Source organism: Amaranthus tricolor, chromosome 11 (assembly GCF_026212465.1).
Source record: "Amaranthus tricolor cultivar Red isolate AtriRed21 chromosome 11, ASM2621246v1, whole genome shotgun sequence".
In the NCBI taxonomy this organism is placed as follows: domain Eukaryota; kingdom Viridiplantae; phylum Streptophyta; class Magnoliopsida; order Caryophyllales; family Amaranthaceae; genus Amaranthus; species Amaranthus tricolor.
Window position 1 is genome coordinate 2285521 of NC_080057.1, and position 27087 is coordinate 2312607.

Here is a 27087-nt window from a genome sequence, read left to right on the forward strand (position 1 = left end):
AAACACAAAAAACTTAATTTAAATCGAAAAAAGAACAAAATAACATTTATAAGTCAGTAGACTAACCTGAAGAGTAAAAAAACTAAAATTCCAAGGTGAAGATGAAGAGATTGGAAGAAGAAAGCGTTACGTTAGGGGAGAAAGACATTGAATGGGAGGAAGAATGAAAGATTAAAAAATGGATGAGTTAAAGAGAGGAATAGGGTTAGGTTAGTGGGGATTAGGGACGGCGGGTAGGGTTAGGATTTAGGAAAAGGTAATGGTGTAGTTTGGGCCTAAACTATAAATTAAATAGGATTCTTCCTAACCCCTGAACCATGGGGTGAGTAGGCAGGTTGCATGACATATAGAGGAACATAGATCTTGTGGCCGATAGCAAAAGTGGAGCAAGATTTTGTAATGGAATTTAACCTTTCTACTCAAATACTGAAATACTGGGTATTAGTCCTGAAAAATTTATTTATACGCTCGTAAAAAAGTAGGACGGAAAAATTATGCGAACAATAGAAAAAAAAGTATGTTTATTTAATTAGGCTTCTTTCTTTCATGAAGAAGTTACAATATTGATTGAAGTTGCTTTTTTGTTATGACAGATTTGCTCCGAAAAGCTGCTGAGCAATCTTGGGTTTTGTTAGGCGAATTGTATATGTATATAGATGAACGGGGGTGTGAATTGCAGCACTTAGTTGGCTGTAATTTGGCGGATAGAACAAAACTATCTGTGTCTCCTAGATAATGTGTTATGTATGATTGTAACAATTATCTGCGGATTGCATGAATTATTCATAAGCTGCAAATCCATAAGTGTATTAGGCAAATGTATTAGACCAGTGACTGGACTTGAAACTGGGCATCTAAATTTTGTATTGATGTTTCCCCTACTGCCCATTATGAAAATTATCTGAATAGCAAGTTTCTGCCTCATCTGATCAACATTACATTGTATGAACTTTAATGTCATTATTTGTCTTCCGTCTAGATGAGAGTGGAGGAGGTTGTTTGAGATGACTCTTGGTGCATGTTTGGTTTGCGAATTGAGAAAATCGAATTTTTTTAATTTTGTCCGGAATCCGAAGGAAGGAAATGACATGTAATTTATGTAAATATACATAAAAACGCACATGATATAATCATAGTTTTATGAATATGGACTTTCAATGACAACTATATCTTGTTTGATGAAGTTGCTAAGAGAAACGATATGAACAAAAAAGACGCAAGATACTTAGTTCAAGAGATTTACACAATGAGAAACGACACGAACAAGAAGAATCTTTTTACTTTGATCATTACTTAGAGATTTACACAAAGAGAACCGACATGAACAAGAGACTTTCTACTTTGTTCATTAAATTAAGAGGTTTGCCCTTGGATACATGACACGAACAAGAAGAGACTTGTTGCCTGATGAGAAGCAAATGTCTCATCTTGCAATGAAATATCTTAAAAGAGTTTTATATTTCGCAAAATCATGGACAATTGTTCTTGTTTTTTATAAAATGTCATATCGCTTGACTCTACAATCAAACTAATATGTATAGTATTTTAGCTAAATAAAATAGAACTCGTGGGTTATATTGTGTTCTGCATTAAAAAGTTAAATTTCAAACTTCTTTTATCGGTTATTGACTTTTAAATATTAGTTGACTTATAATTACATTTCATTTGGGTTTTGATATACAATTGGTTAGTGGATCCTCTCTCTATTCCTTGAAATTTAACTTACTTTAATTTTATTGTTTCTTTCACTTCGCAACAATTTCAATTTTAGTTATTATCTCATTTTCTCTTTATGCCAGGAAGGTCAACCACTGAGGCAATTCATGTTTTGAGGAGATTGATGGAGAAATATAGGGAACGAAAGAAAGATTTGCATATGGTGTTCATTGACTTGGAGAAAGCGTATGATAGCATACCACGACGTGTTATCTAGGATAGCCTCAAAGCTAGAGGTATTTCTCCAGTGTATATTGAGGTCATACGGGATATGTATGACAGCGTTTCGACTAGCATTCAAACACCGGCAAGGATAACAGAGCCGTTTCCAGTTAAAGTGGGACTACATCAGGGATCGGCTCTAAACCCTTTCATCTTTACTGTCATAATGGAAGAGATTTCTAAATCTATTTGGGAGGCGGTGCCGTGGTGCACAATATTCGCGGACGACATAGTGCTGGTAGCAGAAACCAGAGAGAAGGTTAGTAACAAATTGGGTGAGTGGAGGGAAGCTTTAAAAGGTAAAGGTTTGTGCATCAGCCATACGAAAACCGAGTATTTGCGATGTGACTTTAGTAGAACATCACTGGTAGGTTAAACAGAGGTGTCCATCGATAATACAGTAGTTAAGAGTACAACTAGGTACAAATATTTAGGATGGATCATTCAAAGGGATGGGGAGATTGACGGGGATATAAATCACCGTATATAGGGGGGTTGGCTTAAGTGGCGAGCAGCCACCGCAGTGTTATGTGATAGGAATTTCCCAAGCAAGTTAAAAGGAAAATTCTACCGGACGGCAATCAGACCTGCTTTGCTATATGAGATCAAATGTTGGCCTGTAAAGAAGATTTTCGAACATAAAATGAAAGTTACAGAATGTGTATGCTAAGGTGGATGTGTGGGCACACTTTGATGGATAGAATTAGGAACCAAGAGTTTAGGGACAAACTAGGGGTAGCCCCTATATCTGGAAAAATACGAGAGAATAGACTGAGGTGGTTTGGTCATGTGCAGAGGAAGACTTTCGATGCCCCTGTGAGGAGGGTAGAAAGCATTATAGTAGATGGTAAGAGGAGTCGAGGTAGACCAAAGCGAACTTGGGATGAACAAATAAGAGTAGACTTGCAGGAGTTAAACCTCTCTGCGGACCTGACTAGGGATAGGAGCAGTTGGAGACATCATATCCACGTCTTAGACTTCTGATGTCCGTCCTTTGACCTCTTAGTGCCCTCAACCCCTTGCCCTTGCCGTTTCCTTTTTTTTAGTTCTTTGTTCTCTTTTGTAGCGGTCTTTCTGTCTATAGGCCTTCAAGTTGTCTTGCTCGTGTTTTTCGCGTCTCTTTATCTTTCTCGAGTCGGGGGACTCCTTTGGCCGTGCTCTCCTTTATGGGTATGAGTTGCTGCCATCCTTCCCTCCCCAGACCCTTGCCTTAGCTTTCTAAGAGCGGGATATACTGAGTTGGATGATGATGATGATGATCTCATTTTCTCTTTATTTCTAATGTGATATCAACCATATAGTACTCCATCTATTAACTTTATTTTCCAATTAAAAAATAATAAAAAGACGTAAAATTTAAGGAAAAATTTAGAAGGGTGTTTTCTTAGAATATCCCTAATATGTTAAAAATCAAACTATAGGAGATTATATGACAAAAAAAAATTGGTAAATTAGTTAATAAACTAAAATTGGTATTATTATAGCGAAAAACCTCCTAAATTGGTGTTATTCATGATTAATTAAAAATTAGTATTATCGTATGGAAATAACGAAAAGTTGTATTATTCACCGCAATTTTTCCAAATTTAAATGAACACCATTTTCAATATTTAAATAAACATTGATCATTGATTATTAACTTTAAATATATGAAACTATGTATTTATAAAATTTATTTTATTAAAATATTTATCACTTTATTAGAATAACTAATAAGATGATTGAATATGAGTCGATCATTTCTATATAAAAATTTGGTTCAGGTTTACAATAGTTCGATCTAAACTTCGTTCGGATTAAGTCGGTTTTAGCTGGATCGATTTCGGTTTCGAGCATGATTCGGGACGGATATGACTCGGGTCGGTCATTATTAGGTTCGAGTAATCTCGGTTAACAGTTATGTATCGGTTACGAAAATCGGTTACGGCTCGGGTTTAGTTTTCCCATTTTCGGTTGTCAACCGGTTCGGGTATAACTTCGGTTCGGGTAATGTCGTTTCGATAAACCTAAAAAATGAACACATTTTCGAATCGGTTTACTTTCGATTTTGATTCGGATTTTCGGATCGGGTCAGTTTTGAACAGCTCTAGTAATAAAGAGGTACAATTATACATCTACATTCCTATCTCTTCTTCAACAGTCATTAATTTACTCACTATCACAATCCTCCTTACAGCCCTTCGTGAACACTCATTACAACCCTTATTCAATCCGCATCACTAAAGCCCGTTTACAACCCGTTCTATTTTCAACCCGACCCTTTTTAAACCCTTAAAATTAAGGGTTGGGCCTCCAACAGGCCGCTGACCCGTTGCACAGCTCTGATCACCGTCATCAACTGATGTCCAGGTATTGGACTCGTTTTCTTTCCGTCCTAATTTTTGTATCTCTCCTCACTTGTCTTCCAATTTTCTTGATTTCCGCTGTTGTATTTGCTTCGTTGTTTCTGAGGTATTCTCTTCATCATCTCCTTTTATTTTTGGGATCAGGGGTTTTTCTTTAATTCTCTTTTCTTATTCCATTTTTCATAAAGATTATCCACATTATTTTTTGAATTTTTCTGGGTTCTTATTTGATTGAATCCTGTGTAAAATTTATTGGCTCCCTTTGATTTTTCACACAAAAAATTATATTATAAGAGGGTTATATTTTTGTTGAATTTTTGCTAGTTTAGCCAAGTTCTTATTTTAGGGATTTAATTTTAGTGTTAAAGAGGGTTAGGAACATCATTTTATGGCATTTGAATGCCCAAATACTTCGGAGGATTGTTTATCAGAAAAACTATTGAATTCTGTTGTTGTTCATAATAATCCATTGGAAGAACAATCTGCTTGTTTGCAATTTGGTAAAACATCTGTTAATTGTGGAAAGAAAAGATCTTTTTGGAGAAAAAAGGTTGAGGGGTGTGAATCATTGGTACCCAGATTAGAATTTGGTAGTGATAAGATTGTTGGAGTGTCAAAATTGGTGACAGTTGATGAAGGGCATACCACGGCTTGTCGTGGGTCATTTTATGACCTTCCTCCGGTGTTGGTTGGTGAGATTCTCAATTGTTTGGACCCAAAAGAGCTAGGGATTGTGTCATGTGTTTCAACTAACCTTTGTAAGATTGCATCTGATCATTCTGTATGGAAGGATTTTTATTGTGAGAGATGGGGTTTTCCTGTAGCAAAGCCTTTGAATACCGGTTTATCCGATGAGAAGTCGTGGAAGCAATTGTTTGTGGAGAGGGAATTTAGGAGTAAAACCTTTTTAGGGCAGTATAGACCTGATTTTTTGACTGGCCATAAGGAAGCGGTTCGTACTGTCTTCCTGCTGGTCTCGTTGAAGCTTGTGTTTACTGCTGGGTATGATTCTGTTGTCCGGATTTGGGATATGGAAGAAGGTTTGTTGGTGGATTCATCGAGGCCTCTTGGTTGCACGATCCGTGCTGTTGCTGCTGATACTAAATTGCTGGCGGCTGGGGGGACGAATGGTTTTATCCAATGTTGGAAAGCTGTCGAGGGAGTGTCACATTTGTTTGACCTAAAGGGTTCTCATTGCCAAAACTCAGAGTTTCGACTATGGGAGCACGAGGGACCCGTGACTTCTCTTGCGTTGGATCTTACTAGGATTTATAGTGGATCATGGGATATGACTGTGCGGATATGGGATCGTGTGCAATTGACTTGTGTTATGGTCTTAAGGCATAGTGATTGGGTATGGAGCATTACACCTTATGACACTACCATAGCTAGCACATCAGGTTCTGATGTTTATATCTGGGATACAACTCATGGAACTCTGGCTGGAATCATTCCTCAAGCTCATGAGGGAAACACGTATGCCCTAGCTAGAAGTCATACAGGAGACTTCCTCTTCACTGGAGGAGAGGACGGATCGATACACATGTTTGATATCTCAAAATGTGCAGAGGATAAGATCTTGAAGGTGGCTTCATGGGTCCCGCACTCTGGACCTGTAAATTCACTTGCATTCGAGTTTCCATGGGTCGTATCAGCTTCTAGTGATGGGAAGCTCTCTCTGATTGATGTGAGGAAACTGCTGAAATCCACCCGGCTTTCACTGATGAAACATCAAAGCAGGAAGGAGGCGACAATCGAGCCTCCTCAAAGGATGCTGCATGGTTCAGGGGGCAGTTTGTTTTCTGTGGATATTGGTGGAGATCGTATCGTTAGTGGAGGAGAAGATCATGTGGTGAAGATGTGGGATTTCTCTCGTGCTCTAGAAAGAGCAATGAGAGCTCGTGCTCAGAGGGCTATTCGGTTGGAGAACAGAATGAGGCAGCGTAGACTTCAAACTGAGATGATTGCTAAGAGTGGGAAGACTGATAAATATTCAGTGGTAACAAAGAAGAATCCTATCAACGGAGATCGCAATGGCATATGGCATAATAAGCGCAGTGTTAATGGCAAGGCGAAGGCTTAACCAAAGTAACTGTAGTCAAGAATTGCTTCTAATTTATAGCCTTGAAGAATCCTAGTAGTCAAGTCCTGACCCCTGACTCTTGTCTGTGATTACTCTATCAGTGTTTTATTAACTTATAATGCTTGTTTTGATGTGATTAGTACTGATTACCAAACATGCCATATGGTTATGGACTTGGGTGTCTAATCTGATGTATAAACATTTCATTTTGAATTGAAAACGAGGAATATTTTCATGAATAAATTTTTAATTTGAAGTCTAGGTCTCCTATTCGAGTTGGTTTTCATTGAACGTTTGTTGAATCTGAAGATCCCAACATCAATTGTTGTTGTGGATTTCTTCTTCTTTATCATTACGATCTCGATCTACTCTTGTGAAGGGAGATTCTTCGGTTGATTGTCGGAATGATTTAGAGTATTTTGACTCATGATATAGAAGTGTGAGACATTTGTAGAATAAGTTTGATGATCAAAAGTTTGTGATGAAGATCACAAGTGATTATGTTCTTATAAAGAAAATAAGAAAGCAGAACAGAGATCTATCCAAAGGCAATGATTTTAAAAGATTTACAGTTTGGGTCTGTTTGGTAACTAATTTTTGACTAGCATTTTTATTGAATTTTGATTTTGATTTTTAATTTTTTTATTGGTTAAACACTCAAAAATAGTGTTTGGTAATTAGAAGTATTATTTTCATGTTTACCCATCCACATACTTCTCTGTAGTAAAATACAACAAACAAACAAACAAACGTAAATTAAAGTTTCGAAGCCTGATATCTTCCAACCTTGTTCCACTAACATTTGAGGATACTGAATTTCTTTATTATTATTTTTTTTGTTTATGATATTTATGTCGTTATGATGAAAGAAAATTAGTAATTAATTTATTTCCTTGAGTGATGGAGTATAAATTACCTTTAATCTTTATTTTAAGCAATTCATTAAAATTAATTATATTCATATAGGTAACGTTGTTGTCCTTTAATGTTATTTTACATGAAAAACTTATAGTAGCTGATGTTATCAAACATGTTTTTATGAAAGTCAATTGTAAAAGTTGACTCAAACAACCATTAAAATAAGTTAATGCTTTCAATTGGTCAAAGTTGTCAATAATTTAGCTAATTATTTGTCAAAAATGTTCCTTATTTGTAAACTTAAAAATAATCGTCTTAAATTATGAAGATAAAGATCAATTAGAATTTAGTAATAATCAAGCATAAAATAATCAAGGTACCTTAAATCACTATTTAACATATCCGAAACCCCAGCTTGATAAACTCCAATTTGACATACTCTAAACCCAAACTTGACATACTATAACTAAAAGAGCATCAAAAGAAGTCACTTTCCTCTTCAATGGCTACTATAAGGAGATTGTTCATGTCTTTTATTCTCAACAACAGAAACACTTTTTTTTAAAGACCAACAAAAGAGGCTTATCATCACTTATTAAAAATGCATTCTTGTATGAGTAATCCATAACTAAATATAATACACAATATACAAAAAAATAAATCAAATATAACCCGAAAATGTGAAATTAAAAAAAAACGCTGAAAAAAGCCCTAAAATTTTCAAATAAAGAAAAATAAACCAATAAAATATTCATCTAAAAGAATGTAGATTACATGTGATTATAAAGGAGAAAAACCACATAAATCAAAGAGAATTTGCAGATTAAATGCGTTCAAAAATGTTGAAAGTTGAGAGAACAATAATTACAGGATTTTGCAATGAAGATGAATGAGAAACTGTAAGAGAAGGTTCAGTAAAGGCACGATGTTTACTTTTTTTTTTTGTCATTATTTTTTATTCTTTATAAATCCAATATTAGGCAGGCCAACCCATTAACGGACGAACTCTTTGAGAAACTGTTTCTTTGAACAGTTTATGAACTCAAATAGTCATACTTTACTTAAATCAATAATTTCAAAGATTTTCAAACTAATTTCAATCACAAATTTATGTAGTCAATACGTATTCAAATCATTATCTCAATCTTATGAGCGAAAATTCAAAAGGCGTTATCATCTTATGACTTAATGGTTGCGATCTAACATCCGCGACACGTCTAAAATTTTATGTAGTGGTAGACATAATCATCAAGGAGAGTTGCTTGGGCATACCCCTTAGAATCCTTTGGTTAATTGTTCCACGATTGATGAATTTGACCATTGTTGGAGAGTCATTGATTGTGCCTAGTCTAAGTGAAATAAAAAGATCATTCATTACATAACGAAAACATAGATCATATATAAAGAGAATTTTTTGCGTGCATGGACATCAGACTAGAGAATGTACATTACATGTGATTATAAAAAGAAAAGCTACTAATATCAAAGAGAATTTGCAGATTATGTTCAAAAATGTTGGAAGATGAGAGAACAATGAAGTTGCAGTATTTTGCAATGAAAATGAATGAGAAAATGTAATGAAAAAGACCATTCATTACATAATTTGAACTTGCAATAAACATAAAGACAAATTTTTACATGCATGGACAACATACTATTTGTAAAACCAAGTTTATAATAGTTTCAGACATCCTACAATGCAATCAAAAAACCTTTTGGTTAATTGTTCCATGGTTAATGAATTTGACCATTGTTGGATAGTCATTGATTCTACCTGGTCTAAAAAGATCATTCATTATATAATGTGAACTTGTAATAAACATAAAGACAAGTTTTTGCATGCATGGACATCAGACTATTTGTAAAACCATGTTTATAATAGTTTCAGACATCCTCCAATGCAATCAAACCTACTACTCGTACCCAACTTAAGCTATAAGTATGCTAGAGTAACCGCCCCCATGAAACCCCATCTTCTTCCTCATACACAACAAATATTAGGTAAGGTTCCATCCTAGTTCATATCTTGTCAACTAGAAGTGCTGACCCCATAATAGTCACGTAATAGATTGTAGACTGCACCCATAACGAGTGATGCTCCCTCTAGTAAACATTCTAGTCCTGCGGAGCCCTCTCATTGGCTTCCCATGTCTCCTCTAAAGCTTCATTCGAAAAAGAACCACCAATATACATCTCAAGTATGCGCTGCGCGCCATGCAACATAATAGTCATCTACCCCAGGTCATCTGAAAGGTGTAGTATCTGGTTGCCACCTCTCATCAAAAGCAGAAATTAAAGCACTATCAATGTGCTAGTGCATGATACCTGACAATTGGCTTAAAGAAGTACTAGAGAACTCTCTATACTACTCATCAAACATATGTCGAAGTCGTATGATGGCTGTCACCGTCTTCTTTTGATTACGACACTCAAGAATCGGAGGCGTACGCTCATTACCCTTGAATATAACCATAACTATGTGCCATCCATAGCTTAGCACGAACCTAAAATTTGTAGGTTCACCAGGATAGCAAGGGTGTAGTAATCATCCAATCCCGATTGGCCGCCTGCCTACGTCTCCTTGCTCGAGGACCTACATCTTTCACTAGGTTCTCTATTGCTGCATTAGGACCACCAAAAATACTAGGCCTAGCCTTTGTGTGCACAAACCTACCCCTCTGTCCCCATATAACTGTCCAATTTATAGGTTGTGCCACAGACCCCTGGTACTCACTATGTCTCTCCTCCTCACCACTAGATCCCGAGTAAATATGTGTGCTCATAGCATTATCAATATGTGTACGAACCTATTCTAAGGTGCTAGATCGATGGGTCTAACTTTGTTTGATAACCTACTCTTGTCTAGCATGACAGGTTAACTCTGTAATAACCCTCTCATGAGAGTTGCCTGTAAAGCATTGGTCTAGAGTTGTTGCCGGACAATGGCACCCTAAAAAATCCTTGCCTCTAACTTGATACCAGATATATTCTTACATAATTTAATATAAATTAACAACATAAATAACTAATTAATAATATGCATAAAACTTTCATAATTTATACAAATAATCGGTGATTAATTAATAACAACAAAATTAATTAATTCATAAAATAATTATATAAAAAATAAACTTTACAAAAAAATAGCATAAAATAATTATTACAGAATCACACAATACATGCGACTTGTCCCAATTTCGCCTTACCAATGTAAAAAGATTTATAATTATTGGCTATTTCCCCAAATTAAAAACCCTCATCAACCATCTATACGAATATGAAGAGCAAATACATTTTAAAGAAGCACAAAAGTATCAATTAACAATATAAATCGAGAAATTCCACGTGATAATCCTTAGGTTTTGGGTTTTCTATATGGTAACCAAAACTTTTTAAAAATCCACGCGGTAACCTGAGGTTTACCAAATGCTTTCTCCGTGATCTTTTTACCCAGAAAACATTAGCAAATGTTAATTTCGAGCTTGGTACCTTGCTGTACGCCTATTTATGCATTTCACCATATCAAATTACATCAGTTTCATAAATTTCCGCAAAACATAAATCGTAACTCTACCCTCTTTCATCCAAATCACATTTTTCCCCAATTTCAAACCATATTTTTTTCAAGTCTTCATCTACTATATTTGAAGATTCAACAAAAATAATCGAAAATTAGGGTTTCACTCTCAAATCCGAATGCAACAGTCAAAATTCAACAATAACAATTGAAACATCACAGCAAAATCGATTTGGCATCTGAAAACTAAGAAAGAAAATCAACATAAAGAAGAACATTGTCATCAGTTTATTTAAAATCAAATGCACATTCAAAGAAATTCGAATGCAATTTCATCTTTTCATTGCAATTCGAATGCAACATCATCAGTTCACTGTTAATTCAAGAAGTTAATAATTTTATTGATTTAGAGCTTGATTTTGTGCTCTTTATACATAGGTTTCATTGAATTTGAAGTCAATTTTGGGAATTTAGGATTAGGGCTTTAGAGAAATGGGGAAATGTTATGAGGAGAGAGAAATAAAAGTTCATCAAAATGGAAGGCTATACTAAAACACGAAGCTCGAATTTAACGTTTGATAATGTTTTATGGGTAAAAAGGTCACGGAGAAATCATTTGGTAAATCATAGGATTACCACATGGATTTTGAAAAAGCTCTGGTTAACACTTGAAAAAAATCCAGGACTAATACATGGAATTTCTCTAATTTGTATTATAATTGATCTTTTGATTTCTGGGTAAGTGTTTTAGAATCATTATGTAATTTGCTGATTTTAGAATGTGCAAAATTTTTAATTTTGAATGTTCCATTCATGTTCGAATGAGTTCTTTTTTTTTCCAGCATTTTGGTTTTCTGATTTTTTTTTTATTTTTTTTGTCAAATTTCTATCATTTAATTTCTCCAAAATTTCTTGCATGTTTCTTCTGGGCTGTACATTTTGATTGTGTTGGTAACCCGATCAATCTTTTTTATTACCTTCTAATATTTTATTATTATATTTTTATCTGACCGCAAGTATGAGATCACATTAAGATCAAAAATTGATTTATAAAAGTGGTCTTTTAACTACTTACTCCTTCCGTTCTCTAATGTTTCATCCATTAGGAATAAGAAATTTGATTAATGTTTTTGACACGTATTTAGAAGATAAAATATATCCATGTAAGATCTCGTTAGATTCGTCTTAATGTATACTTTTTTATTATGTATTTTTTATAATTTTTTATTATGTGTATTTAGAGATATTAAAGTTTAAAATTTACTTTAAACCGTGCAAAAAGTTTACAGGAAGAATACAAAAAACGGAAGGAGTATATTTTTGGGTGATTTGGTAAATTATAAAAGAAAATATCACCTTAATTCTTCTATATGTGAAAAAAGAAGAAGTATAATAAAATTGCAACAAGAAGCTACAATGGGAAATTTTGCTGATATTCTGCATCATAATGTTAGCTGTTTATTAAAGACCATATATAAGTTGGAGATCTTGGCTTGGTTAAGAATGTTGGTAGAATGTATATGAGAAAAATTCTTATTTTGTACAAGTATGATATGAAAAGATGTTATTTAAATGTAATAAAAACTAACCGTTAATGATTCTTTTGCTTTTTAAATATTATTTTATTATTTAAAAATTTTCTTTATGTTTGGATGGCCTACGTATTTTAATTTTCCCATGAGACATAAGAAACGACTATTAGGATCGACTTATTAAAAAATGTTTCTCACAGCAATAGTTGATACTCTTTTATTCAATTGTGTGATTAAAAAGCATTGATATTAAGATTTGCAATAATTCATGTACCTCACGAAACTAGTATTCTATTTTTAAAAGATTGCAACTATAGCATTTGGCACAATGTTAATAATAGATGGGGTTATTCAAATTGTATAAATAATATTATTATATTAAAAGAGAAAAAGATGTATAAATGTGAATTAAAGAAAGTGGTAGAAACATATCCATAAAAAAATTGTAGCGCATGTTGTTTCTAAGAAAATTATAGGAGAAAATATGGCAGCAGGAAGAAGCTGAAAATTGCTTTTCATCAAACCAAGTTCATTCTACCTAATATGAAGACAAGGCATTATGATGACCGATGATTCAATCCAGTAAAGCCTTAATTACATATTTATACCAAACAACCATACTCTTGTATTATACACTATCACAAATTCGACTTCTTATGCATGTTATCCTATCCCTACGAAGGCATTGAAAATCACATTTTCATTTTGATGCTTAGAAATACTCTTGCAGTAAAAGGATCATATGAGAATTCGTTGTTTGGCATTGGGGGCTGTTGAAGCTAACTATGGTTTCTTGGGGAATTCAACCAATTTATGCTTTGAAAATTCCTTGCTTCCTCATGTGGATTTGGTGTATGCGAAGGTGGAGGAGTTTGCTTGTGTGTATGAGACAGAGCAGAAGGAGTTGCATTATATGAGAATTGGTTGCTTGGCAATGGAGACTGTTGATGCTGACTTTGGTATGTTGAGGCAATCTCCCAATTTTGTTCCGGAACATTCATTCTTGGATCATATGAATTGGGTGTATGTGAAGATAATGGAGTTTGGTTCTGCATATGACATGCAGATGAAGGAGTACTATTGTATGGGAATTGGTTGTTCACCATTGGGGACCGTTGTGGCTGAGTTTGGTGTCTTAGGGAAGTCTCCCAATCTTGGCTCTGAATATTCCTTGCTGGATCATATGGATTAAGTGTACGCAAAGGTGTAGCCGTTTGATTCTGCATATGCGACGGTGCTGAAGGAGTACCATCATTCGAGAATTGGTTGTTTGCCATTGGAAGCTGCTGAGGCTGACTTTGGTATCTCGTGGCAATCTCCCAATCTTGGTTCTGAACATTCATTGCTGGATCATAAGGATTCGGTGTCAGTGAAGATAGAGGAGTTTGGTTCTGCAAATGAAATGGAGCTGAAGGAGTAATAGTATCATATGGGAATTGGTTGTTTGGCATTGAGGTCTGTTGAGGCTGACTTTGGTATCCTAAGAATGTGTCCCAATCTTGGCTCTCAACATTCCTTGCTGGATCATATGGATTTGGTGGACACGAAGGAGGAGTTTGTTTCTGTATATGAGACGGACCTGAAGGAGCAGCATCGTATGAGAATGGACCTGAAGTAGTAGTATCATATGGGAATTGATTGTTTGAAATTTGTGGCTTTTGAGACTGACTTTGGTATCTCAGGGAAGTCTCCCGATTTTGGCTCTGAACATTTCTTGCTGGATCATATGGATTTGATGTATGCGAAGCTGAAGGAGTTTGGTTCTGCATATGAGATGGTGCTGAAGGAGTACCATCGTATGAGAATTGGTTGTTTGGCATTGGAGGCTGTTGAGGATGACTTTGGTATCTTGAGGCAAAATTCCAATCTTGGTTCTGAACACTCATTGCTATATCATATTGATTCGGTGTAGGTGAAGATACAGGAGTTTGGTTCTGCATATGAGATGGAGCAGGGGTAGTAATATTATATGGGGATAGGTTGTTCAGCATTGGAGGCTGTTGAGGCTGACTTTGGTATCTTGGGGGAGTCTTCTCATTCTGGTTCTGAACATTCCTTGCTGAATCATATGGATTTGGTCTATGCGAAGGCGGATAAGTTTGATTCTGCGTTTGAGATGGAGCTGAAGGAGTAACATCATATGGGAATTGGTTTGGTATTTGGGGCTGTTGAGGCTGATTTTGGTATCTTGGGGCAGTCTCCCAATTCTGCTTCTGACCATTCTTTGCTGGATCATATGAATTTGGTGTATGTGAAGGTGGAGGAGTTTGGTTCTGCATATGAGATGGAGCAGGGGTAGTAATATTATATGGGGATAGGTTGTTCAGCATTGGAGGCTGTTGAGGCTGACTTTGGTATCTTGGGGGAGTCTCCCAATTCTGGTTCTGCACATTCCTTGCTGGATCATATGAATTTGGTATATGAGCAAGTGGAGAAGTTGGGTTCTGCGTATCAGATGGATGCTGGGCTAGAATTTGATTATCTATTGGATGCTCCGAGCTATTGTTCTGGCTGCTCCAGCCCTGGGAACTGCTATACACTGAAGCTGGAAGCGGAGAGGAAGATAGGGGATTGTTTGAGAGCATGGAGTTGTTTGGCACGAGGGAAGACTGAGGAGTCTGATCCATAACTTGGTTTAGTGCAACGGAAGGGTTCTGTATTTGAGAGTCAGCGGGAACCATCCCGTTCTGCCGCTGAATGCCAGGGTCTGATAGAGATGAAGACACAGAGATCTGCAGGTTTGATGTCTCACTCTCTGGAGCATGATATCGAGAAACAGGTGAAACTGTCCAGTTTTTGTTTAAGCTGCCATGTGCTGAACCAGATGCAACTGGTCTTGGTTGCCTGTCCCTTTGCTTTCTACGATCATTGTAGGAAGAAGTCAGGGAAAGTCTATGGTTATGAACCCAAACCTCATGATATTTTGGGTCATATGGAACAGGCTGTCCGTTGATGACAGGCTCACCTGTAAAAGAAGCAGAGATAAAACCATGGAATCACTTTGCCTAAAAAGCTACATCTCTTCAGTTTTTCGAGGTATCCCATTCCATGTTCCTCTTATCTTTGGTTTTTTGAACTCTGAACTACAGGCTAGCAAAACACCAAGTTTTCACGGTTTGATATAAAAGGCATAATAATAACAAACAAATCTCACCAATTATCCTATACTAGTATAAAAAGCCGTGCAATTTACGGAGTTGTTCGTATGAAGATGTATAAATAAAATTTTCAAAGATATATAATACTCCTAATAAACATACTAGATACTAAAAATGAAGTAATAATTGTTAAAAATATTGTGATATGACATTATTTACTTGCATAATAAGCTTAAATAGTTTGTAGATAACCTTAAACATGGGGAACAAATTGAATTATTAATTTGTCCAATTACATATAAATTCTTTTTAATAGATCTTGTTGTTTTGTCATTTACAGTGGTGTAGAGCACCATGAGAATAATAGGAATTTTCTAGTCTTTTTATTAGAATGTATAATTCTTTTTTGAAATTTCCAGATAGACAACTTGATCATGTATATGTTCCAAACAAAAATATGTAGTACTATGATTATGCCAAAACTTTAAACATCAAAAATAAGCAAGAAAGGTATTTTATATTCTTATGGTTGAAGAACACGCTATAATTAGGAATTAGCCGGTGACATGTACACATAGTGTCGTCATGCGAGTTTTGACATGAAGCTAGATGGAGATGGAATATGATCTTACCCGCATACATTTTATTCTTTACGTCCATGTAAGAATCTGGGAGAACCCATTGAACGTTCGGCTGCTCTGTCCACAAGGGAGAATTTAAATGATAAAGTTCAACATAACCTCCATTATAATCAAGTATCTACAGAAACCAGAAAGTTGAAAAAAACTAGGCAAATGCAGAAACCTAGTTTCATCTCCAGGTGCTATGCGACAATAAAATAAAATAACCAAAGGATGTAGAATTAATGTGTTAGACTCGCACAAACGGATTTACAGCAGTTCCTTTGAAAGGCATATCTATGCAAATTTTCCATAAATGACAATTTCTACAATTAGAAAATAAACTCAAGCAGAAAATCCTACTCCAAAAGTTATCACAAAAAACAGGAGGAATAGACAAATAGTCCAAGAGCACCAATGCACCATACATTAAGTCAATCATCAATAAGTCTGTATAAAACAGTAAATAACTCAATAGTAACAAAAAAAAAAGATAAAACAAAAGTTACAAAAATAGAAAAATTTATATTGATTTAGATCGTAGAAAGTGACTTAACAAGCTATGCATGAATTAATCAAAGGATAAAAAATAGATTCTATAATGCAGCCTCCATCTAAAATCACATATGTTTCTTTTTCATAAGTCACATTGTGACCTATGTTAGGAGCCAAGGATTAGGCCAATGAATCCAAGAATCCAATAATGTTGATTGAATGCAAGAATTTAGTGCACCGTTACTTGTTTTATGCATGAAATGGATGGATATGATCAGTTTGAGCTAGAATAAAACTCACTGATTTCACTCACTAAGAAGCCCTTATCCCCACGCTCTCAGTCAAGGCTTCACTCATCTTAATCTTCACGGGATTGCTATGATCTCTCTATGTTTCACTCACAATTGAAGGATCATAGGTTAGGATAGTAACATGGAACGTGGAACGTAGCCACGTTCCATGATCCGGGAACGTTCGTCCCCATTCACCAACAAAACACGTTCCAAATCGCTCAAGTTGACGTCCCGGTGTAGAAAACCTTTTTCAGAAGGTATTTTGGTCTTTATTTACAAATAAAAGAAAAAGAAGAGAGAAAAAAACGAGATGAAACCTAGGACTCTAAAACAATTCGACTTGAAAATGATTGCTTAAACCAGAATAATCATTTTTATTTAATTTTGTTTCAAATATATATATTTTATACATACTGTATCTCGTACCCAATTGTTCCCGAGTCAATCTAGGTTGCGTTCCGTGTTCCCGATCCCGTTTCCCGTTCCAAACCGAATGTCGTCCCAGGTAACAATGGTTAGGAAAAGCAACCTGCAATTCCCCTTGAAAGCTAACACCTCTCTCTAGAATTCTAATTTCTTAAGATGTATTATCGATCATCAAAAACTACATACAAATGAGCCTAGATGCCTCCTTATTTAGTAGAACATAATAAGCTATGCTAAAAAGTTGGGGGGCTTCATTTTACACACCTAAATGAAGCACAGCTTATGCACATGACTTTTAATTGCAAACAACTTGGAGTTTATTTAACAAAAAATCAAGAAATAAAAGAACTATTACATTAATATTCCTATCATCTAATACTGGTGTTTCAATAGTTGTTCTTTTTCTAGCTGAACAAGTGAAGACCATTTCATTGTAAGAGTGTCCAAGCTAGTCCAGCCCCACTCACAGCCACTCATGGTTGATATCTACTACACAATGGCTAATATCTCCTATACAGACCCTGCCAAAGTTGTTGTCATTTCATTGCATCAGCACATCCTTAACAGGTCGTGCTACCATACTGACTAGTAGATCTTAATTTATGATGGCCTACTTTTGACTAGACCCTTGTGCACATAACCACTGACCCATCAGACCTGCCCTTCTCTTGTTGCACAACCTTAACTCATTATTACCTGTTCACTGGATGTATACAAACATGGAAAGATATAAAGAGCACCCTCAAGCACAAAAAGGAGGAGACTGATCTTACCCAACTTGCCACCCATCTTCTTATTGAAGTTGGGATCCATGAGCAAGAGAAAGGAAAGGATCCATCTTCAGTCTCTACCATAAACATGGTTAGAGAGAATTCGAACAAGTCTAAGTTTGTGAAAAATATGAAAAGGGCTCTAGTTCTTTCAAAGGGAAATCTTCTAATTTTTCCAAGAAACCTGCGTTTGGTGGGTGTTGGTTTTGCGAAAAACCAGGACATCACAAGAAGGATTGTTTTCTCTTCAAGAAAAAGAATGCTAACAAGGGTGAGGCATCTAATAGTCAAGATCCCGTGAATGAAGGTATTTCCTCATAATTTATTAATTTTATTTCAATTTGGATTTAAATGGAACAAATAATGAAATTTGTTGTGTAGGATGATCTATCACGGTATATCGATTTGGGTGCCTTAAGGCACGTTTGCATGGATAGTTGATGGTTTTAGACTTTTCACAAGTGTGATGGTTTCTCTATAAGGGACTATTCAAATACTTGGGAAAAGTTCGGTTGAATTACATTTCACTTCAGGGAATCTTCCTACATTGAAAGAAGTGATGTTTGCTCCTAAGATTGCAAAAAATTTAGTGTCGGGGCCTACTTAGAATAATATGGGATATAAGTTAGTATTTGAATTGATCGATGTGTAATATCTAAGAGTGGTGTATTTATTGGTAGATGCTACTTGAATTGTAATTTGTTTAAGCTTTCCATCAAAACTTGTCTAGATAATAGTTTATTTCATGTTTATGATATTGATGTATATATGTATGAATTATGACAAAATAGACTTTGTAATGTAAATTATGATAGTATGAAATATATAGGTAATTATTCCTTTGCATGTGAATGGTAAACCTAAATGTAGTACTTGCATGTTAAACCAGATCACTAGAAATCCTTTTCAGAAAGTGAAAAGAACTTCTAACATTCTTGATTTAATTCTTGGTGACTTGTGTGATTTCCATAAGACTCTATCTTTCGGTAACAAAAATTACATGATTACCTTCATTGATGATTTTTCTGAATTTTGTTATGTGTATTTATTACATTCTAAAGATGAAACATTAAGTATGTTTAAAATATTTAAGAATGAAGTTGTAGTACAATTGGATTCTAAGATCAAACGTCTGGACATAGGAGGGGAAAATTATAATCCTTGTTAGTTGCAAGAAATAGGAATTGTCCATAAAACTACAGTGGGTTATTCACCACAATCAAATGGTGTTGCCGAAAGGAAAAAAATGGACGTTACAGAAAATGGTTAACTCCGTGTTATCCTACTCGGGATTGAGGGTAGGATTTTGGGGTGAAGCAATGATGACCGCATGTCACATCCTTAACCGGGTTCCTACAAAAGGCAAAAAGGCTATTCCTTATGAAATTTGGTACAAGAGGAAACCAAACTTGAATTATCTTCGATGGGATGTAGGACAATTGTAAGAGTGCCCGGTAATAAAAGAAGAAACTTGGTGAAAAAGGCTTCGATTGCATATTTGTCAGCTATGCACATCATAGTCATGCATATAAGTTTTATATAATCGAACCTAATGACTACATACCGATTAATTTGATGATTGTCTAGTGATGGGATATTTGATGAAACTCGGTTTTCATCAATTAGTAGGCCTAAAGACCTACAAGTTAGTACCAATATTCAAGAAGTTGACGATGATCAACTTCAATCTCAAGATTTTCCATCAAACTCGGTTGACGATGAAACTCGGTTGTCTTTTGATTTCAATGTGAATGAGGCCGATAAGTGTGTTTATAGCAAGTTCGATGATAAAGGACATGGGGTTATCATTTGCCTTTATGTCGATGACATACTCGTAATTGGTACAAGTATAGAGCAAGTGGAGATGACAAAAGAATCTTTGTCATTGTCCTTTTCTATGAAGGAGTTGGGGGAGGTTAACATTATCTTAGGCATTAAGATAATAAATCATAATGGAGGACTTATGTTGAATCAATCTCATTATATTGAGAAGATTCTCAAACGGTTTGTGTTTGAGAAAGCTCCAATATCCACTCAAATGGATGCATGTACGAAACTTATAAAGGTGAAGCTATTTCTCAATTGGAATATTCAAAGATCATAGGATCTTTGATGTATGCAATGACCTATACAAGGTCAGATATAGCTTTTGCAGTGGGAAAGTCAAGTAGATTTATTAAAAATTCGGGTCCTTTCGATTGGAAAGTTGTGAGAAGAGAACTTAGATACTTGAAAGGAACTATCGATTATGGTTTATGTTATCGTGGAGATCCTCTAGTTTTGGAAGGATATTCTAATGCAACTTAGGCATCCAATAAAAGGGGTAATTCTTCTACAAGTGGATGGGCATTCATGTTTGAGGGAGGTGCCATATCATGGGATTCTAAGAAACAAACATTTCGATGCGTTTTGTGTTTATTGCTTTAGATCCTGCTAGCAAGGAAGCAGAATGGTTAAAAAATCTCATGTATGAGATCCCTCTGTTGGTTAAGCCTATTTCACCGGTGACTATCCCTTATGATAGTGATTCGGCTTTGAATAGAGCGTATAGTCAAACATACAATGGTAAGTCAAGGCATATCATACTTAGGCATAATCTTGTGCATGATCTTGTCAAGGGAAGGGTAATTTATGTTGACTATGTGAATATTAAACACAATTTTGCGGATCAATTACTAAGCCATTGGGTAGGAGTTCTATTGAGTTTTCGGCTCAAGGAATTGGTTTATGCCCATCTTCGACAACATGAGCGAAAATCAAATCAACGCTAGAAGAAACATCTAGTCTTGAATTCAATGTGGATTGATCGCATCAGATTTTGGGAAGCAATTTTGAGACCGTTTAGTTTCTTTGTTCGTGATGATAAAAACGAGTTAGTAGTAGTCCTTAGAGGTCTCTAGTTTCTAGATTTTGAAGGTCCTTAGATTGAGTACTTTATTCACAAAAGCATGGTAAAAAGGCAGAGCTACCTATAAAAGTTCGGAGTTGGCTGCCTCAACAAAGTCTTAGGGGCATACTTGTGACTTCATTGAACTTATGAATAGATATGGACACATGACCTTTAACGTGTCGGAGATGTGAGGTTAATAAATTATTTCATGTGTACTACTCCTTCAATTGGTTGGATATATCTGCTTAATTCAATCTCTAAGGACATTAGGGGATATGATCGATATGCGTGGTACTAGTTGTCGACTAATTTTGTAAGAACATTGGCATTGATGCATGAAATTGGATGGAGATTATAGATCGCAAAAGAGGAAAAGGATTATGCACTCTAAATGAGGAAGGATTGTTGGCATTTAGAGCATATAATGGCTTTGAGAATTAATAATTAAATAAATCAAATAAATTAATTAATTGCAAAGTTTTGTTTGTGCAAAAGTATTTTTGTGGATTGCAAAAAGGCTCGCGGATTGCAAGATTTCAAGACAAAGTTTCTGTTTTGCAAATTGCTCAGGTCGCGACTCAAGACTTTGTCGCGACCCGCGACTTTCGCGCTAGTTTTTACAAAGTTCGTTTTATTCAATTTTGTTAGTTATACTATAACTATCTACGATTAATATGGTTATATTATTTGAATATATTGGGATGGATCGATTTAATGTCGACATTGGTTCGTGAATCGATGTTGTGTTTCATGGAGCGACATTTTACTTTGTGAAATGGTGTTTGCTCTTCTATAAATATAGAAGGTATGTGTGGGTTATTTCCTAAATCAAATTTCTGAATTTCTTTTCCTGTCTTGCACTTTGCAAAGGGAACTTGCAATCCTCTAATGTAATTTTTTTGTTTTATCCTTTCATTTATGTAATCTCATGTCGTTCTAATTTCCTTGTACTAGGATTTTAGTGTAATTCTTTATATCTCAAAACATATTTCCGACATAAATTCTCAAGCACCGTAGTAAGTAGTAGGGAGAAAATAATGTTTTAGGAAGAAATCCTCGTCTAGAACTAATATCAAGTCACATACAAAATCTTCTTGTTAGTTTGTTCGAGTTTGGAGATCGGTATCTTTAAGTTCTCGGTGGTATACATAAGCAAGGATCTTGATTGTGATATGTAATTTGTAATCTACTACATTTATGTAACTTTGTTTTATAAATTTATTTAATAAAATTAAAAGCCACATTTACAACACTGATAGATTGTGCTCTACTGCAAACAAGGATCCAACCTAAAACACAACTTTGTAATTCAAAAAATTATAATGGATAAGTTGCCAATAACAGGGATAATGTCAAAACGTTGCAATATAATTGCATAACAAATCTCAAGCACGTCAATTAGTCTTTGCATTATTAGCAAATTAACATAAGTATTTTAAAGAAAAATATAATTTCACATACCTCTAAGCTTGTCAGTGAGCTCTTCGGGGATCAAAGCACCAAAAGCAAAGTAATGCCGCGTAGAAACAGAATACAATTTCATTCTAGCCTCTTCTTTACTGCACCAACAACAAAATCATTCACAATATGACAAATCTTCCAGAACATTAACACAAATTCAGTGCAAAAAAACCAAATCAGCCTCTTCTTTACTATAGTAATTACAAACAATAAAATCATTAAATTAAACAAACCTTCGAGAACTTAAACACAAATTAAATCCAATAAAACCTTAACGAACGAAGACAAAAACTGACCTTCCAATAACTTTAGCTAGGGTTTCAACATAACCATCGATAATTTCATCGCGAGTTAGCTGTTGATCAGGAGTATCCACCACAACTAGCCAATGCTCCATATCACAACCTTCAAGCATAACCGTATCCTTCGGCTTCGGGGATAACGAGCATTCAGAAAACAGAGTTCCGAAGCTTCGGACGCCATTAGAAGTCCTACAAAACCCCCTATATTGAATCAACGGCGATAAATCGAAAGATGCGAATAGTTTCGGTTGTGAAAATGAAGAAAAAGGTGATGATCGAAAACTAGGGTTTCGGAGATGAGGAGGAAGTGAAGATGAGCGAGAAATGGAGGAATTGGAAGATAAAATGGAAAGAACTATTTTGCGAAGAGAGAGAAACAATCGTCTTTGAGAGAAATTCGCCATCGTTGTTCTTGCTCTTAAAATTATTCTACTATACTGACTACTCTAAAACCCTGCATAAACCCCAACTTTTGAAAAAGAAAAAAGTTCTTTTTTTTGAATAAAACACCTTCAAGCTATTAAATTTCTTCTTCTATCAATTTGAAACTACAATTAGAGTGGTCTATGACAAATTTGGACTAGTTATAGGTATAATTTCCTTTTTTTTTCTCGTTTTTGAAATATAAGACAAAATTAATCCTATAGGTCACGCTTGAGAATATTATCTTTACTTACAAACCACTATTATCATTTACATTTTTCTCCATTTGAATCAAAGGTTAATCTTTGGTGTATAAATGTTAAACTCAACAGCATCAATCAAGAACACTCAATTCAATCTTGAAAAATACAATCTTTTATTAATTAATTTGTTGAAATACAATGGTAGTTGGAGTCATCTATTTATACAAATGAATGTAGGAAGCTAAAGCTATATAATAGCTAATCAAGATTCTACTATATAAACAGAAGTTAGTTACAAGCATCCTAACTAACTTTGTGTTTCTTGCTAATGCACATAAATAGCTTGGTAAGGCACATGGATTGCTGAGGTGGAGAGTTGATTTTCTCATGACTTATAACACACCCCCCTCCCCCCGCAAGATTGAGGTTGGAACAACTCCAAGCTTGGACAAGAATACGATCTACAACCATTGAAGCTCACTACCAGACTGTGCAAAATCATAAATGTGCAAAGTTAACCTTCACCAGAAAACATAGTATACTGATAACTTGTGTAATTTTCTCTGTTGATCTTCACATTTACATAATCTTCCTATGATGGTTCTAACTCCATGAATTAATTTATTGAAGAAGCGAACGGGTACCATGCCACTGTGATAACTTGGTAATTGACCTTGCTTGTATAAAGAGATCACCAGTTTTTTCTCGTCCAAGACAAATATTAACTCGATCAAAATGTCATTTGATGAGAAGATACCAATTTTATAATCTAAAAATTGAAAGTCATACTTTATAGTTTTATCTTGTAGAGTAAGCATTGGGTGAGAGCTCATAGGTATCAGCTTCTTGATACCAACAATCTACAGCATAGCTTCTTGAACCTGAAAATCCAATACTTTAGAAAGAACAAACAATCACCAAAAGCTTGAGCACCAAGAAACCCAATTCAATCTCCATTTCCCCACTTCAAAACCTTGATGACACAACCCAAAACTCTCACCAACAACTTAAACCCATAAATCCAACAAGTAATTCTCCTAATTTGGGCACCGACAACAAAAATTGCAAAACTCAATCAAGAGTCATGAGAGACAAGGTAGTACAATGGCTACACTTCAACAAAGAGAAATCACTTCAATTTCTCAATCAAATGGGTTATACCCTCAAAACTTGAAAATATCAATCAATAGCAATTATAATTGCTTTTTCAAAAATGTGTGAATTTGTAGCCACACAAACATCAACAAAGTGTAAATCTGTAGTCACACAAACAATTTATCAAGCACCTTGTGTGAATGAATGAAAAATGGGTAAAAACCCTAAAAATCAAATTGATTCAATATGGATTGAAAATTACAGTAACTAATAGGGAAAGTTATCTACTTAATTGCAGCAACAAAGAACTAAAATAGATTCAATCAAACTCATAAGAAAAATAATTGAACCTTAATACATCTTCTTGACTTCTTCAGCCTTACGAAGAAAACAAGAAAACCAGTGGTCAATTATAATGGCAGAAAATCAAGTTCATTGGCATCATATTGGTCCTGTACAATTGAACCTTAAGCCTCTACCATGTCTTCCATTCTTGTATAATTTTCCAATAGACCTCCAAATGTTCATAGACTTTATTGCTTTTACGTGCTTCTACAATCCACAGCCTTTAAATAGTTTCTTTAATGGCGAATAAGTTGTAATAAATGCCATCTATGAAAACAATTCTAACCAACAGCTTGGAGAAAAATAAATATAAAAAAATTGAGCTGCGTTTAATTGAGAGAATCATAATCCCGCTCGGATACCATGTGAAACTCAACAAGTATCAATCAAGAACACTCAATTCAATCTTGAAACATAAAATCTTTTATTAATTGAATTGGTTGAAATACAATGGGAGTTGGAGCTATCTATTTATACAAATGATTGTAGTAAGCTAAAGCTATATAATAGCTATCAATATTCTGTTATATAAACATAAGTTAGTTACAAGCATCCTGATTAATTTTATGTTTCTTATTAATGCACATGGATTGCTTTGTGAGGCACATAGATTGCTGAGGTGGAGAGTTGATCTTCTCATGATTTTCAACAATAAATGGCATTTTGATTTGGTGTTCAATTTGGAATTTCACTCTAGGATTTACTTATGGTTTGTACGTATTTTAGAATTTCTAGTTGATTTTGAATTTGATTTTGGAATTGAATGTGGGTTGTAATTTTATTTTAATTGTAGATTTGATTGTTAATTGTAGAAATTTATATATTACCATGTGAAAATATAGTATGTTAATTAATGTAATGGACAAACTCGAATAAGGAATAAGAATATTGATTATGTTGACGGGAAACATGTGTTCGATTTGAATATGTCTATGGATGAAATTGAAAATTCAAAGGGAAAATTGTTAGAAACTACCTAGAAAAACCTCATTTTTGTGAGAAACAACCTAGAACAATTTTTTTCTCAAAAACTACCTAGAAAATTTAATGTTTTTGTGAAAACTCACGTAGTCTAGCTAATTCACCCATTAAAGCACTTCAATAAGCAGCAACTTTCTCATCAACTTCCTCAATCCACAAATAAGAACCCTAGTTTCTAAAATCCTACTCCTTCACCATTATAGTAGTTTCAAAACAGTAGCTTCCTCATTCACTTTTAGTTTCGAAAATCCTTCCTTCTCCTTTCAGTTTCGAAAATTAAAGCTTTTTTCTCCTTCTCCTTCTCCTTCTCCTTCTAGTTTCAAAACAAATTAAAACTTACCTAAGGAAAGATGATTAATGGAATGGAAGGAAGATGGCGGAATTCGATTTCATGGATGTTGCAGTTTATAAAAGATGAAGAACAGCTAATGAAAGAAAGAAGAGTTGGGTAATTCGAAACCTTAACCTAATTCCCTTCTCTGTGTTTAATTTGGGAAAATGGGTTTTGGGGAGATTTCTAACTTTTGATTTTATTATTTTTTTTAAAATTTGAAATACTAACGAACGGATAGATTGACAGTTCTGTTAGTAGGTATGCTTTGACAAAAAAAAATTTAAAATTTTAAAAGAAAATTAATAATAATAATAATAATAATAATAATAATAATAATAATAATAATAATAATAATAATAAGGCAAAATTATAAAAAAAACTACCTAATATATACCCCATTTTGTAAAAAACTACCTTAGGTAAAAATTTTTGCAAAAAACTACCTTATATAATACAATTGTTTGCAAAACACTACCTTATAACGGATTGTGGCCTTTGACCGCTAACTTTAACCATTGACCGGCATGTGACATTCACGTGATGCTTTACTTTATTTAATTCTTCTTCATTGCAGTTCAGCCCATTCGAAAATCCATCCTTCCTCCAATTTGCAGCGATAAACCCTAATTATTCTTTCTTTCGCCTTTCTTTTGCCTTTCTTTCTTTCTCCTTGCATTCCAATCCCTAATTCATTCAACGATCATCATTTTTTTCCAATTAATTAGTTATGTCTTCTTGTTCTTCAATAGAAAATTCAATACCTGAAAAATATGGGTGTGGAGTTCCCTTTGCAAGGAGGGTTTCATAGACCAAGGAAAATCCTGGAAGAAGGTTTAAGACTTACGTTTTTTATGATCCTGATACAAAATGGAGGGGATGCAAAAAGTTTAAATGGATTGATGAACCTGAAATGACTGTTTGGCAAACAGAAGTAACTAACAAACTTGTGGAGGACAAGCGACAATTAGCAACTGAAATCAAGATTTTGACATCAAGGGTCTGTTGCTTGGAACATGAAAAGGAACAAGCACTTCAGAAATTAAAAGGATTAAGAAGAAATGGATGAATGAGAGGAAGC

At 34.7% G+C, this 27087-nt stretch overlaps 2 protein-coding genes across 3 annotated transcripts; one reads left to right on the top strand and one right to left on the bottom strand.

Annotated features, from left to right (window-relative positions):
- The first annotated feature begins 4147 nt into the window (after positions 1–4147).
- Positions 4148–6622, top strand: LOC130826849 (F-box/WD-40 repeat-containing protein At5g21040-like). Its single transcript, XM_057692447.1, has one exon. It carries the CDS (start codon positions 4672–4674, stop codon positions 6364–6366), a length of 1695 nt encoding a protein of 564 aa, XP_057548430.1. The 5' UTR covers positions 4148–4671; the 3' UTR covers positions 6367–6622.
- Positions 6623–12204: 5582 nt separating this feature from the next.
- Positions 12205–23203, bottom strand: LOC130826848 (uncharacterized). 2 transcript variants are annotated; one of them, XM_057692445.1, is made up of 4 exons: positions 22623–23203; positions 22327–22424; positions 16004–16069; positions 12214–15238 (listed from the first exon to the last, which is right to left on the bottom strand). In XM_057692445.1, exons 1-4 carry the CDS (start codon positions 23030–23032, stop codon positions 13053–13055), a joined length of 2760 nt encoding a protein of 919 aa, XP_057548428.1. In that variant the 5' UTR covers positions 23033–23203; the 3' UTR covers positions 12214–13052. The 2 variants fall into 2 exon arrangements, with proteins under 2 accessions (XP_057548429.1, XP_057548428.1); XM_057692446.1 differs by lacking the exon at positions 22623–23203 and having other exon boundaries at positions 12205–15238; positions 16004–16064; positions 22327–22426.
- Positions 23204–27087: the final 3884 nt, after the last annotated feature.

What these genes read in the sequence shown, in the direction of transcription:
- LOC130826849 (XM_057692447.1), top strand. Translation starts at nt 4,672, where the DNA reads ATGGCATTTGAATGCCCAAATACTTCGGAGGATTGTTTATCAGAAAAA.
- LOC130826848 (XM_057692445.1), bottom strand. Translation starts at nt 23,032, where the DNA reads ATGGCGAATTTCTCTCAAAGACGATTGTTTCTCTCTCTTCGCAAAATA. An exon ending in CTAGCTAAAGTTATTGGAAG is followed by an intron (nt 22,425 to 22,622) that starts GTCAGTTTTTGT and finishes TTGTTGGTGCAG; the next exon opens with TAAAGAAGAGGCTAGAATGA. An exon ending in AAAGAATAAAATGTATGCGG is followed by an intron (nt 15,239 to 16,003) that starts GTAAGATCATAT and finishes CTTCTTTTACAG; the next exon opens with GTGAGCCTGTCATCAACGGA.